The 13349-nt window shown below is 34.9% G+C and overlaps 1 protein-coding gene across 11 annotated transcripts; it reads right to left on the bottom strand.

The window, feature by feature from the left end:
* Positions 1–2567: 2567 nt before the first annotated feature.
* On the bottom strand, positions 2568–11973 carry LOC142642941 (uncharacterized). Of its 11 annotated transcripts, XM_075817398.1 has the most exons (13): positions 11816–11973; positions 10613–11554; positions 9677–10489; positions 9432–9550; positions 8944–9327; positions 8823–8853; positions 8442–8518; positions 8126–8348; positions 7738–7814; positions 6526–7644; positions 5584–5955; positions 3898–4110; positions 2568–2859 (listed from the first exon to the last, which is right to left on the bottom strand). In XM_075817398.1, exons 2-10 carry the CDS (start codon positions 11538–11540, stop codon positions 7303–7305), a joined length of 2994 nt encoding a protein of 997 aa, XP_075673513.1. In that variant the 5' UTR covers positions 11541–11554; positions 11816–11973; the 3' UTR covers positions 2568–2859; positions 3898–4110; positions 5584–5955; positions 6526–7302. The 11 variants fall into 11 exon arrangements, with proteins under 11 accessions (XP_075673513.1, XP_075673517.1, XP_075673510.1 ...); XM_075817402.1 differs by having other exon boundaries at positions 2569–2859; positions 8126–8198; positions 8815–9327; XM_075817395.1 differs by having other exon boundaries at positions 2569–2859; positions 8823–9327.
* Positions 11974–13349: the final 1376 nt, after the last annotated feature.

Below are 13349 nucleotides of genomic sequence, written 5' to 3'. Positions count from 1 at the left end.
AAATCTTGCCTGCCATGTTATGATCTATCAAGTCAATTAAACATTGATTTGGGTTAATTCAACATTAGGTGATATGGTAAGCCAAGATGTCAGTTTCATCCACTTGCTGCATTGAATCTTCTTTATTCGTACTCTATAATAAAGATCTTCTTTAAAGTCATCTGTATTGAACCTTCCTTATTTTTACTCTATAAATGTCTTCTTTAATGTGATATGCATGGTAGTCTTTTGTTATTACCCATTGTTATCATTTAGGTGGGGACCTGGGAAGGGTGGCTTGGATATGATTTCTATTCCGCATTTTACCATGAACTGCTGCAGCCTGCAGTTGCTCATTCTCATTTTAGTCTTGGGACTTTTACCATTGTAACAAAAGATTGACCCTTATGATTAGCAATGTTGTAAAATGAGATTTCCCATAAGTTGACACCATCAGTAATGATATTACGAGTTAAATATATGAAAGCTGGGTGCTAAACAAGGTCCTACCCTTCAGGATTTCTATCAGGGTCTGGTTGCCTTTCTTGTGAGCTGAGGGTTTAGATTTGAAATTTTAAGAAATGTACTAAGCCCGTTTGGATGGTGAGGGGAAGGAGGGAAAGTAGAGGAGAGTAGAGTAGAGCTGACTAAAAATAGGCTAATTATGGGCTAAATCTACTCTACTCTCTCTCTCTTAATCCAAACGGACCATAAAATTTTGCTCTCTTGTCAAGAATTAGTGGACTTCTAGTATGTAGAAAATTTTAAACCTGTATAGACTTATAGAGTAGGGAATCACAAGTCACAACAAAAAGTTATTGAGCTCTAATAACTAAAATGACATATCCTTTTTCTAAAACAATGAGTAGAGGTTGAGTTGTGAATTCAAATCTTATTAGTGCGTGTAATTTACCAATCAATAGAGATCATAACAAAACATCCTATAAAAAATCCAAATCCTATAACTTCTTGTTGCAACTGGCATCATCTTCACATAGACAATTCACACTTTCATTCCATAATTGACACTTGCAACCATACTACTTGGCATTGATCTCGTTGAGCCAAACTAACCAGCAATAATGGTTTCCATTACTCAGGAGTTAGGGACATTTGTAGGGGATGAATCTAAATGGCCCAGAAAGGGGTTGGCATTGGCCCACAAAGAGACCATTAACTCGAGCAGGTAGTAAATCCACTTACAAAAGACGTCTAAACAGTTACGATGGCTGAATAGCAAAGGTTGAACGAGCATACAACTTTCTAGGAAGCATATGAAAAAAGTGGATTTGGATTGGTGTAATAGGCCAGCTGTTTCACCATGCAACTATTATTTCTACATGGGATATAAAAGCTAGTAAGGTTAAAAAAAATTTAAAACAAAAAACTACCTTTATCAATTTTTCATCTCACATGAAATGGTAACAATTGTACAGGATCTCAATCTGAAAGAAGTTTCTCAATCTATCACATCAATATTAATTGCCCTCACTAGCCCTACTTCCTAGCATTAAGTGCTAAGAGACCAACCACACTTCTATGGCATTGGAGTGAGTACCCTAAGAACATGTCCACTAAACCAACTTTTTGAATAGAGGGGGTGGTTGTGTACTTAAGATCTGGTTAACAAGTGTTGAAATGCATTAGTTAATGTTGAGTCTTTTTTATTGTAATCGATCAGTTTTTTTAGGAATCCACAACATTTAGTTAAGGGTATTCTTTTATTAACTTTTGCTACTTCTCAATGTAATAGGATCCGCTCAATTCCTCCTTAACGAGTGCAATCCAACACCCGTTAACATATTCCATATACTTATATCATTTAAAGAGTAGCATACGTTTTTGTCAAATAACTTGTTTGCTATCAACCCCTTCTTACAATTTCTTCTATTTGGTTATTAATTTTACTGCATAGTAGTTATTGAAACTTAATCAGTTAATTGATCGCAGCAACATGAATGGACACAGCAAATCTGCTTGAAGTTCTGCTGAGTGCTGACAGAGAGTGTAGGCGAGTTGAAGCCCTAGTTCTATAATTTAGTGCATGCTGGCATCCGCAAGGCACAGAACACTTCCAAGTACTATTCTAGCTAGTTCAACAAAAGTGGTTTTCAGTAGAGCAAAAATGCTGTTTCAGATCTCATGAGTCAACATTCTTACATGACAACCAGTCTCTTCCTACATATGAATCAAGCCCACTTTTGTATCAAGCTCTGCAGCCTTGCTTTTCAAGAAGAAACTCTCAATAATTCAAGAGTAACTGAGTAAGATGAATGCCAAGAGGCATTATCTTAACACTTTATGGTATTTTCAACGTAAACATCCAAGATTCAAATCCCCTCTCTCCTATTGTAACTAAAACAAACATGAGTAAGATGTACAAACTAGAAAGCATCAAAGCATGAGGGCAAACGACATGTAGATGACACCAGCTTCAGCGGTTAAAACCTTTGAAGAGCGGTCATTACAATTGCCAAAGTTACTCATATGCAAGGTTGAAATCCATACAAAGAATCATGAAAGCAAGCACCAAACTGGTAAAGGACAAATATATTGAACCACAATCTTTATTAGACGATTTTAAGTGAATCAGCAATCAGGTCTAAAGATATAGAGAAACGATCAGGTGTTCTAAAACCAAAAGAATTTTCAACATTATAGTTTTTTCAGCCATTGTGGCTCAATGCAGTTCAATTTAAAAACACTTCCCTTTCCAAAAAAACACAGACAAATAAAAAAATATAAAACAAACTGCAGAAGAAATACCAACGCGAAGCTCAATAATGTTCCTCAAAATGGATCCCTACTCACACGTCATTGCTTAGATTAAACCCATTTTCTTTCTGCAAAGTTGTAGACGTTGCTGCAATGGTAACTCATCTGCATGAGTCTTAGCTGGTCATTGCCAAAATATAACAAATGGTATAGTAGCATAGTTTAGAAGAAACAGAGCAGCTATCATACAGATGCACTCGCATTCACAAAAGAACAATCAAGGCAATTCCTTATTGTATTTCTATAAAAATTCATTTTGCTGAAATCCTTTATTAAATTGCCTCCCTAAAAGGGGGTTCACTGTCCTTCCAGTACCCACAGCAGCCCACAATTAACTAGTATGAGAATGTTTATTTAACAACTGAGCCAAAGGTTTACTCCAGATGGAAAAATTCTATATTGAATTTGTTGGGAATATAGAGATTAAAGTTTGACACCAGTTGAATTACTATAAAAGAATAGTGAAAGTATTGGGAAGGAAAAGGGCCACTTGAAAAAAATTAATGTCATATAAAATAAGCATCAAAAGAAGTTAAGACCCATTATTAGGCCAAGTGAACACAAATATATATTCACTCTTTAGAGTGACTTGCAAGTGAGGAATTAACAGTTAAACATGAGACCAACATTAACTTTGTGATTTGTGAGGACACATGTAAGTGGACAGCTATAGAAATGAATATATATATATATATATATATATATAAGAAAAAAAAAAAAAAGTATGCTTTTAGAATCTAGCACGATAACCGATTCAACTATCCTCCATCCCACAATATACTATAATACCCTTTTATTTTTGATAGGTAGCAATATTCTATAATGCCCTTCAATCTTAGATTTCTACATTTCCACTAGGTATATGTGAGAGCACTTAGGATAACAATTAGAAATTGTGATTTGCCCTTTCCTCAGACCAGGGCCTGAGGTAACAAATCCATCAAAAGATGGAAAACTTGAAATTTTATTCAAGAAACAGAACTGCACTATAGTAAGCAACATCAACCAAAGCATGGTGTTCCTCAGGAGATGTGGCAATTGGCATTCAGTTAAACAATGTTTAGGCATATCTGAACATATGCATACATACATACATACATACATACATACATATATATATATATATATAAAATTAACTGCTACCTCCTGAGAATCTCGGCTGTGAGTAACAGGCTTGTTATCATTGCTTTCAAGTAGAATGTGACGGAAACGACTATTGGGAACATCTTTGATGATGTGCCACCGAACTGAAAACTGTCCACTCCATCTATCTTGCTGCCAGTAATCTGCATCCTTTTCAAAATCTACAGGTCCAACCATTTCAGCTACCCCTCAAAATTGTCCACTAGCATTAACCTGAAAAATTTTTAACCAAAAGAATCTAAGATGACTGATTAAATAAAGGCAAAAGGACAAGTTCAGACATAGTGGCAGAAAATCTGCACAGTGACTGAAATAATGGGGGAAATAAACTTGATAATATTTATCAGTTCCAAACAAAACAAAAGTGAAACAAGTTATTTCCTTGATATGTTGCCATTAATTACTAATACTGCTTAAGCCTGGCATTATAGTAGAAAGAAATAGTAAAGCAGAACAAATTTCCAAAAAGAATTTAAAGTTTGAAATTAATTCAACACAGAGAGTATGAACCCATAGATTATTCTTGAAATGTAATTACATGCACAGCTGACTTAACAGTCATATGTGATACGTCTAACACATCCCATGTCATCTTCTTTCAGCCAAAAACATATAATAATAATAATAATACATCTCATCCACCACTATAAAGGACAGTTATGAATAATGAGTATTCCCCTCAGCATTGTGTAAACAATTTTTAGGTCTGATGAATGAACAGGAAGGAGCTTGCATTTCAAAACAATTGAAAGTGATCACTTGATGTCTACTGGATGTTGCAATAGTAAATTGAAGAAGAAACAAAGAAAGATAATCCCTCAACAATCACACCCTCAAAGCTTAATATAAGCTGTTGGAATTTTATTAAATTCAATCTCACTATCTATATTATAGACTAATAAAAGCCTTTAAATAGGGTATTGCGATTGCGAAACCCTTTTCCTAGAAAGACTAGGACAAGAAAGACTAGGACTCCTCTAGCAACACTACCCCATGTCTTGCCAGCATGACCAAAACTGCAACAAAATCCTGAAAGTAAGTAATAACTTTTAGAAAAATGCAAGTGGATGTTGGTCTTGAAAACAGTGAGTTAATATCGTCTCGTCTTTCCACATTAATATTCCCACAAATGAGCATGAAAACCAGGCCATAACATTCAGTTGGAAATGTAAGGTATGAATCAATATGGATCAGGTCTGCATATAAATATATGCTTTAACCTTATACATTATTTCATTTGTTCAATAGTGAGTTATATTGCATCAACTATTTATATCAGATGACAATATGAAGAAACCACCAATTCTATGGATTTCATGGGTTAACTAGAATAATCCCTGGGTCTCATATAACAGATTTGGTCACTCTTCCAGAAATCTTTGGTGAAATTCAGTCACATAAAACTTCAAGTCTTCTAATAGGTACCTGAAGGATTCTCTATCTTGGTGTGCGTGTGACTGAAATTTTCCCAAGGCGAGGATGAAGGGGGAATTCAAACAAGTGACTTTGACCGATTGTGCTACCCGTAAAGATTAAATTCTAGATGAGTGAGTTTGACCCAAAGGGATTTGAGGATGCATGTTTTACCATCACATTGTATAGAAAGAATGATAAAACTTAAATTAAACACTATTTTGACAACCAAAAATAACATGAAGTTTATACAGAAGTGATGGATCCACTGACCTTGTAGTGATTTCATAGGAAGTGCGATTTCCAATAATCAGTTGATTTGACAGCCAGATTCATAAGATGATTTGAACAACTGGAATTCCTGGTAATGGCCACTGCCATTATTATGGTAATTAAATGAACGCGCACGGGATTCAGGAGGTGGTTGTTCCACCTGCTCGTGTCCTGATGAAGAAAAATCCCAATTTTGGAGTTCTGCATGCACTGCTGGCTGGGCTACGCTGCTTGGCTTAACATGCATGAGCTGGTCCAGTGCATTTCCTTCAGAGTCGTTCAAACCCCATGAATTGGTTGACAGAAGAGAGAGAGCACGCCGAAGATCTGGCGCTACATTAACATTAGATGCAAATGAAGATGCCTCTAAACCTGTATAGAGAATTGTGATGTAAGAAATAGAGACTTTATTTTATAGAAATATAATCCACAAATGAACTTGGTACACAACTTTGAATAAACAAAAGTAGCAAACTACTCCTTAATAATTATCATTTTGGGATTATATTCAATAATCTTAGATTCATCAAAGATAGGACAATATTAGTAAAAAGAAGGACAAACATAAGTTGCTCGCTAGGGCTTCTGAAATAAGAGATATGGTTGTACCATTGCAATATAAATTTTTAATAACTAAAGAAGGGGGATATCAAGGTCACAGATTCAAACCTTTCATGGACTGTGTGAGTTGAATTAAATTTTGCAAAAAAAGAACAAGATAATCTAATGCCTATTTTTAAAAAAATGTTCATCAATATTTCTTAATTACAACACCATTCATTGGTGTTATCTTCCCCATCTTAGAATGAGTCAGACCATATTTTGGGAGCATTATGGTCTGGCCCGTCTGGGATATAATTAAACCAGTGCAGCATGCCCTTTAATGCCAAAGTTTTCATACTATCAAGGAATAACAATCTTCAAAATCAACTTAAAACAAACCTTTCCAGCATTGTGCTCATATGATCCAAGTATGCCCATTGGTTGATAAGTTACTGGAGAAGTTAGAGAACTAGAACCAAGATTTCCAGAAAGGTTCCCTCCACCACGTGATAAAACCTACCGTTTGTAGAATTAAATGAAGGGTTGTTGGTTGTATTCGAGATAACCACTCTTCTGAATGGGGAATAAGAAAGAGAATTTAAGATAAATTTCTGCGTACATTCATTAATACGTTCTGCCTTTTAAAATAGGGCATACCACAGTTACATCAGAAATTCAAATTACAATTACAAAACAACTACTGATAACAACCAAATCTACACTTATCTCCTCTTACATAATAGGGATGGCTTAATAAACAACTCCTAATTTATTTAAACTCCTAAACTGCCCCTAATAATACTTATTTTTCATAAAATTTAATTTCAAATTCACTTGGAGAGTCAAAGTCCTCTTACACGCACATGCTGATCTGCTGTGGTTGTATAAAGGATGGATGCAACGAAAATTTTCTAGTGGCCTGCTGAGGTCGTCTGAATCATAACAAAATGACCAATAACCTACATAACCTGATCCTGACCCAAAACCTCCATAACCTGATCCTGTCCCACCTGACCCTGGCTGGTCTGCTGTGGTTGTATAAACGATGGTTGTATGAATGACAATTTCCTAGCGGTGTGCAGTCGTCTGAATAATAACAAAATGACCCATAACCTGATCCTGACCCAAAACCTCCATGACATGATCCTGTCCCACTTGACTCTGGCCAACCAGGCATTACTTGGTGTTCTGTAGGAAACTGTATAATAACAACAATAAAATGCTGACCCAAAACCTCCAACCTGATCCTGTCCCACCTGACCCTGGCCCAACAGGCATTGTGTCCATGCTACTATTTTCTGGTACAATCAGGTCAGCTGGTGAAACTGGAATAGCTGAAGACATATGAGGCAAATTTGGAGCAGATGCCTGTGCATAATAAGGTGGAGAGTACAATGGGTGATCCACCATTAAAGACGGCAGTGGTGTAGCAACTGAAGAATATTGTTCATATCCCATTTGAGGATTGATGTCATAATAGGAATGAAATACAGCAGATGGGTTATTATTGTAGATGACCTAAAACAGGTTAAAATAAGAAGAAAAACATGGTGAGCTTAGTTTGAAATGTTAAAATCTGATCAAATGCATGAGTGTGGGTTTTATCCTCACCAGTGATTCATCATGCGTGGCTTCAGGAATAGCATGCTGAGAGTGGCCATCCCAAATACTAGTGTGATTAGCATTACCTGAATCAAGAGAGAAAATTTTAGGAACATTAATTAATATTAAAAATGATTTATAATATTAATCATAAAATGAGCGCAACTAAAATGCGAATGTAAAGACAGATAAGCAGCAATACAATAAAACATAGGAGACAAAATGAAGAATTTCATTTGAAGATAGGGTAGCTCCTATTAAAGAAAAAATGAGGGCAAGTCGCTTGAGATGGTTTATTTATGTGCAAAGCAGAGCAATTAATGCAATAATAAGGAAGAGTGATTTGATTCAAGTAATCAAAGCAAATATGCAATGAAATCTTAATATACATAATCACCATAATCATCAAGCAAGGGACCATCATCACCGTCATCACAAGTTTTGTAGCCCTCATCATTTTCCTCATCATGCTGAGAATGGCCATCCCAAATATCAGTGTTATTAGCATTAGTTGAAGGCAGCAGTAGTGTAGCAACTGAAGAATATTGTCTATACACCATTTGAGGATTGAAGTGATTAAAGGAATTAAATACAGCAGATGGGTTATCATTGCAGATTACCTAAAATAGGTTAAAATAAGAAGAAAAACATGGTGAGCTTAGTTTGAAATGTTAAAATCTGATAAAATGCATGCGTGTGGGTTTTATCCTCACCTGTGATTCAACATGCATGGCTTTAGTAATAGCATGTTGAGAATGGCCATCCCAAATACCAGTGTTATTAGCATTACCTAAATCAAGAGAGAAAATTTTAGGAACATTAATTAATATTAAAAATGATTTATAATATTAATCATAAAATGAGCGCAGCTAAAATGCGAATGTAAAGACGGATACGTGGCAATACAATAAAACATAGGAGACAGAATGAAGAATTTCATTTAAAGATAGGATAGCTCCTATTAAAGAAAAGATGAAGGCAAGTCGCTTGAGATAGTTTAATTATGTGCAAAGCAAAGAAATTAATGCAACATTAGTGATTTGATTCAAGTAATCAATGCAAATATGCAATGAAATCTTAATATACATAATCACCATCATCATCAAGCAAGGGACCATCATCATCTAGGAAGAGACCATCATCATCGTCATCACAAGATTTGTAGCCCTCATCAAGCAAGGGACCATCATCATCAAGGAAGAGACCATCATCATCGTCATCACAAGATTTGTAGCCCTCATCATTTTCCTCATCAACTTCATCTCCATCATGAGGAGCATGTTGTGAACTAGAACTTGAACCCGTTGCCCGCCCTAGAGGCCCCATTCTTGATCTCATGTTGAATCTTTCGTCTTCAACTCCAGAACCTCTAGCAACACTACCCCATGTCGAAATATCATCATTTAACACAAATTCATCTACTTCTTCTTCTTCTACTCTTCCAGTCAACCACTCATTGCTATCATCTATATCTTTCAAGGAGATTGGATCAATTGTGTCACGCAAGTTATATCTCATATTCAAGGCTCTATTGTACTCAATATATACCAAATCAACCATCTGGGATTGTGCTAACCTGCTTCTTTTCTTGCTGTGCACCTACACAATTCATATAGTCATATATTAATATGATGATGATATCACGATCCATTAAATCATGAAATAAATTTCACAATTAACTCCCTAGCTTTTTAGTCACTCACATGTTCAAACATACTCCAATTCCGCTCGCACCTTGATAAACTACATGTTAGGCTAAGAACTTTTACAGCAAATTGCTGTAAATTTGGAGTTGAAGCTCCATAAGCAAACCACCAAACAGCTGTTAATGAAAATAAAAAAAAAAGTTTTAACTCTTAACCCTTAACTCAAACTTTATAAGATCTAATTTTTTACATTTAATCAAATGGAAAAAATAATAAGTAACAGAAGCTAACAAAGCAAATACCTGGTGCGTCTTTCTTTCTATGCCTAATAGCTATATGCATCCCAAAGACACCCTCTTCTTCCTTATATAATTTCAACTCTTCAGAAATCTTATCTTGCTTTTTAGTTTCTAGAACCAACCTTTCTATGCATTTGTATAGGCCACTCATCACCTTTACATCTTGCTCAATTTTAGAGCGATTATCATAAAAATATTCTGGATTCAAGAAATAGCCAGCCGCATGCAAAGGGAGATGGAGTTGACATTCCCACCTTCGATCTATTATTTCAAAAATTTCTCTGTATTGATCTTCCCTTTCCTTAAAAGAAAGGGAAATGGCTTCTTTAGCTTGATCCATAGCCTTATAAATGTACCCCATGGCAGGTTTCTTCTCACCATCAACCAATCGAAGCACACGAACAAGAGGACCCGACACTTTAATGCTATAGACAATTGTGCTCCAAAATGAAGGCATTAGAATAGTTTGAGCCACACTTTGTCCTGTTGGCTCCTTTGCCCATTTGCTATGAGTCCAATTCTCAGAAGTAAACATCTTTCTCAAGTTTTTTTTTTGCTTATGTATACTTGATAATGTGAGAAAGGAAGTAGCAAATTGAGTTGTAGCAGGCCAAAGCAAGCTCCTTTGCCCTGTAAAGCGCCTCATCATGTTTAGGAGACCTGCACGATTATATATATACCCTGTAAGCTCAATCGCCCTTTTTATTGTTCTCTTGATTGTTGGAAACTTTGCAATGTCTTCCAAAATCAAATCCAAACAATGGGCAGCACATGGGGTCCAATACAAATGAGTTCGTTTTGCTTCCAATAATCGACCTAATAATGTAAAAATGTAAGTTTGACAATTAGTAACAATTAAGACAAAAAGGAAAAATATAATATTAATACTATTTCTAATTTTATGAGATTAAGAAATAAGAACTATAAATAACTTTTTACCTGCCATCTCATTGCTTGAGTCATTATTAGTTATAACTTGTACAACATTATCTACTCCAATTTTCTCCACCATGCTATCAAGTAGTTGAAACATCTTTTCTTCTTTATTCATATATGAAGACGCATCAATAGACTCAATAAACATGCTTCCCTTAGAGCAATTCACTAAAAAACTTATCAAAGATCGATTACTTTGGTCTTGCCATCCACTAGACATAATGGAACATCCAGTTCTTGACCATTCTTTTTTATGGCTCTTCATTATATCATCGATGTGGGCCACTTCCTTTTTCAATAAAGGAACTCTCACTTCATAGTAACTTGGGGGCTTCATACCAATTCCATATCGTCCAATGGATTGAATTGCAACATTGAAACTATCAAAATTGACAGCATTGAGTGGAATTCCTGCTTCATACAGCCACCTCGCTATATCAGCACAAGCCTTTTCTCTTAACTCTTTCTTGTAAGCATCATTAACTGTTGCTTGGATCTCCTCTTCACTCCTTCCCATTTGTGTTGTTTTAGGAGGAGGAGTGACGAATGCATCCATAGGACCAACTGCCCTTGGTTTCTTCTTTCTAGTGCCACTGCCACCTACATTTTGCACTCGTTTGTCAGGAGCACTAACTTCGGCAACCTCATTCTCCTCTGCTTTATCAAAATCTGTCATCAAATTTATTGGCTTTTTGCCCTCCCTTTTTTTCAACATATATTGTTGAACTTCTTCCTTCACATCTTCAGGGCATTTTTGACAACTAGAAACACTTGTAAAACCTCCAGCCAAGTGTTGCTTAAGTCTATAAGCCCCTCCTTTTGTAACTTTACCACAAAAATTGCAAGTCAGATAAGTTTTATTGTTTGGATCAGCTCGATGCGAATACTGATATGCAATATCTTTTCTTGAATTTGAGTCTCCAGTTTCCATAACGCACTAATTCCCTATAGCCAATTACAAATATTAGTTAGTAAGTAACTTAATCACTTAATTAAGTCTTAAGAAAATTCAATATGAGGCTAAGTTAAAGTAGCTAAACAATTACTACATATAAATAATTGCATACACTCATACAATTGTTTTTATTATTTTCCTGAATGACCTAACTACTAAGAAAGAGAGGAGTCGTGGGTTTCAGAATGATTAAAGTTTCAGAAAGAGCAAAAATAAAAGTTCAGATAGGAAGAAGAGGGAGTAAGGCATACCTGCTGCTGAGGTTCACGTTTCCCTGCCAACACCGTGAGAGCTGTCAGCTGTGGGTTTCGGAATGGAAGAGTTTTTTTTTTTTTTTTTTTTTTTTTTGAGAAAGCGAATGGAAGAGTTTAAAATGAAAGAAGAGCCGTGGGAAATTTTGAATATTTAAAGGTCATAGAGGTAGGCTTTTGACTTAAAAATATGCGTCAGCCCGCCACAATTAAATCAATAGCTTTTATCAACCATATGTAGATCTACGGCTAGAAATCAAATCAGATTTTTCTTTTAAAAAAAAAAAATTAAATTACAAAAAGCGCCTTTTGTTTGTGCTTAACTAAAAAACGCGCTCAGAGCGATCTTCACAAAGGCACCTCGCTTAGGGAAGAAAAAAAAACCCCAAATCAGTCTTATTTAGACCTAATGGCTAGAAATTAAATCAGAATTTTTTTTAATAATTAAGGGTCATTCGATACTGTTGTTTAAATAACAGTTTTCAGTGATTAAACAATATTATACGAATATTTATACATTTTTTTACTCACACATATTTCTAAAAAATACAAACAACATTACTAAAACAACAGTATCACACAGGTCTTAAATTACAAAAAACACCTTTTGTTTGTGCCTAAAAAGCATGCTCCAAGCGAGCTTCACAAAGGAACCTCGCTTTAGAGAAGTAAAAAAAAAAATAGCCCCAATCACCCCTATTTAGATCTAATGACTAAGAGAACGTTCGGATTCGGCGTCTACGTTTTGCGTTTGCCCATTTCGTATTTTCAACCTTTTTTTTTTTTTTTTTCAGTCGTAGTTGTTGACCAAGTCTTCCGTAAACAGTGCATTTATGCACTGTTCATGAACCCACAAATTTCACTTTTCAACAATTTTTTCATTAAAAATAGGTCCCGTGATACTATTCACACATTTTAAAATTATTTTGCTACAGTGTTTTCAATTTCAGTTTTCAATTTTCAGCAATAAATTCTATCCAAACAGACCCATAGTGTTTGTGTCCCAGTTTTCAATTTAGTGTATTTAAATAATTAAATATTGTATTTTGTGAACACCTCAAGATGACTTTTCAATTTTTAAGTAATAATTTTGAGCGATATTATTGTAAATTTGTAAATATTTTGAAAATCGTGGGACTCAAATGATATTGACAACACATAAAACACACTTTTTCTTAAAAATAATTATTCATTGTAAAAACTCAATTGTGTTTCCTCATTTTTTTTAAATATGTTGTTAAAAATATAGTACCAAGCACATTTTTTGTATTATGAATTGAGTGCTTTTAACCACGTGATTTCATAACAACTTTTTAACCCACATCTTTCCATTACTTTAATAAAAGAAATGTTATAAATTATTATTGGTGAGCAAAAAAGTAATTTTAATTGTGAGTTTAAAGTAGAACCAATAATAACTTATCATTTATAATTTATTGTGAAAAATATTATAAAAATGTCATTTACGTATCACTTCTCTTTTAATAACCAAATACCCAAACTCTTTTACCCAACAGCCATTTGTTATCTCTGG

Source organism: Castanea sativa, chromosome 7, assembly GCF_040712315.1.
Source record: "Castanea sativa cultivar Marrone di Chiusa Pesio chromosome 7, ASM4071231v1".
In the NCBI taxonomy this organism is placed as follows: Eukaryota; Viridiplantae; Streptophyta; class Magnoliopsida; order Fagales; family Fagaceae; genus Castanea; species Castanea sativa.
The sequence above is the reverse complement of the archived record's forward strand: the minus strand, read 5'-3'. Positions and strand labels throughout refer to the sequence as shown.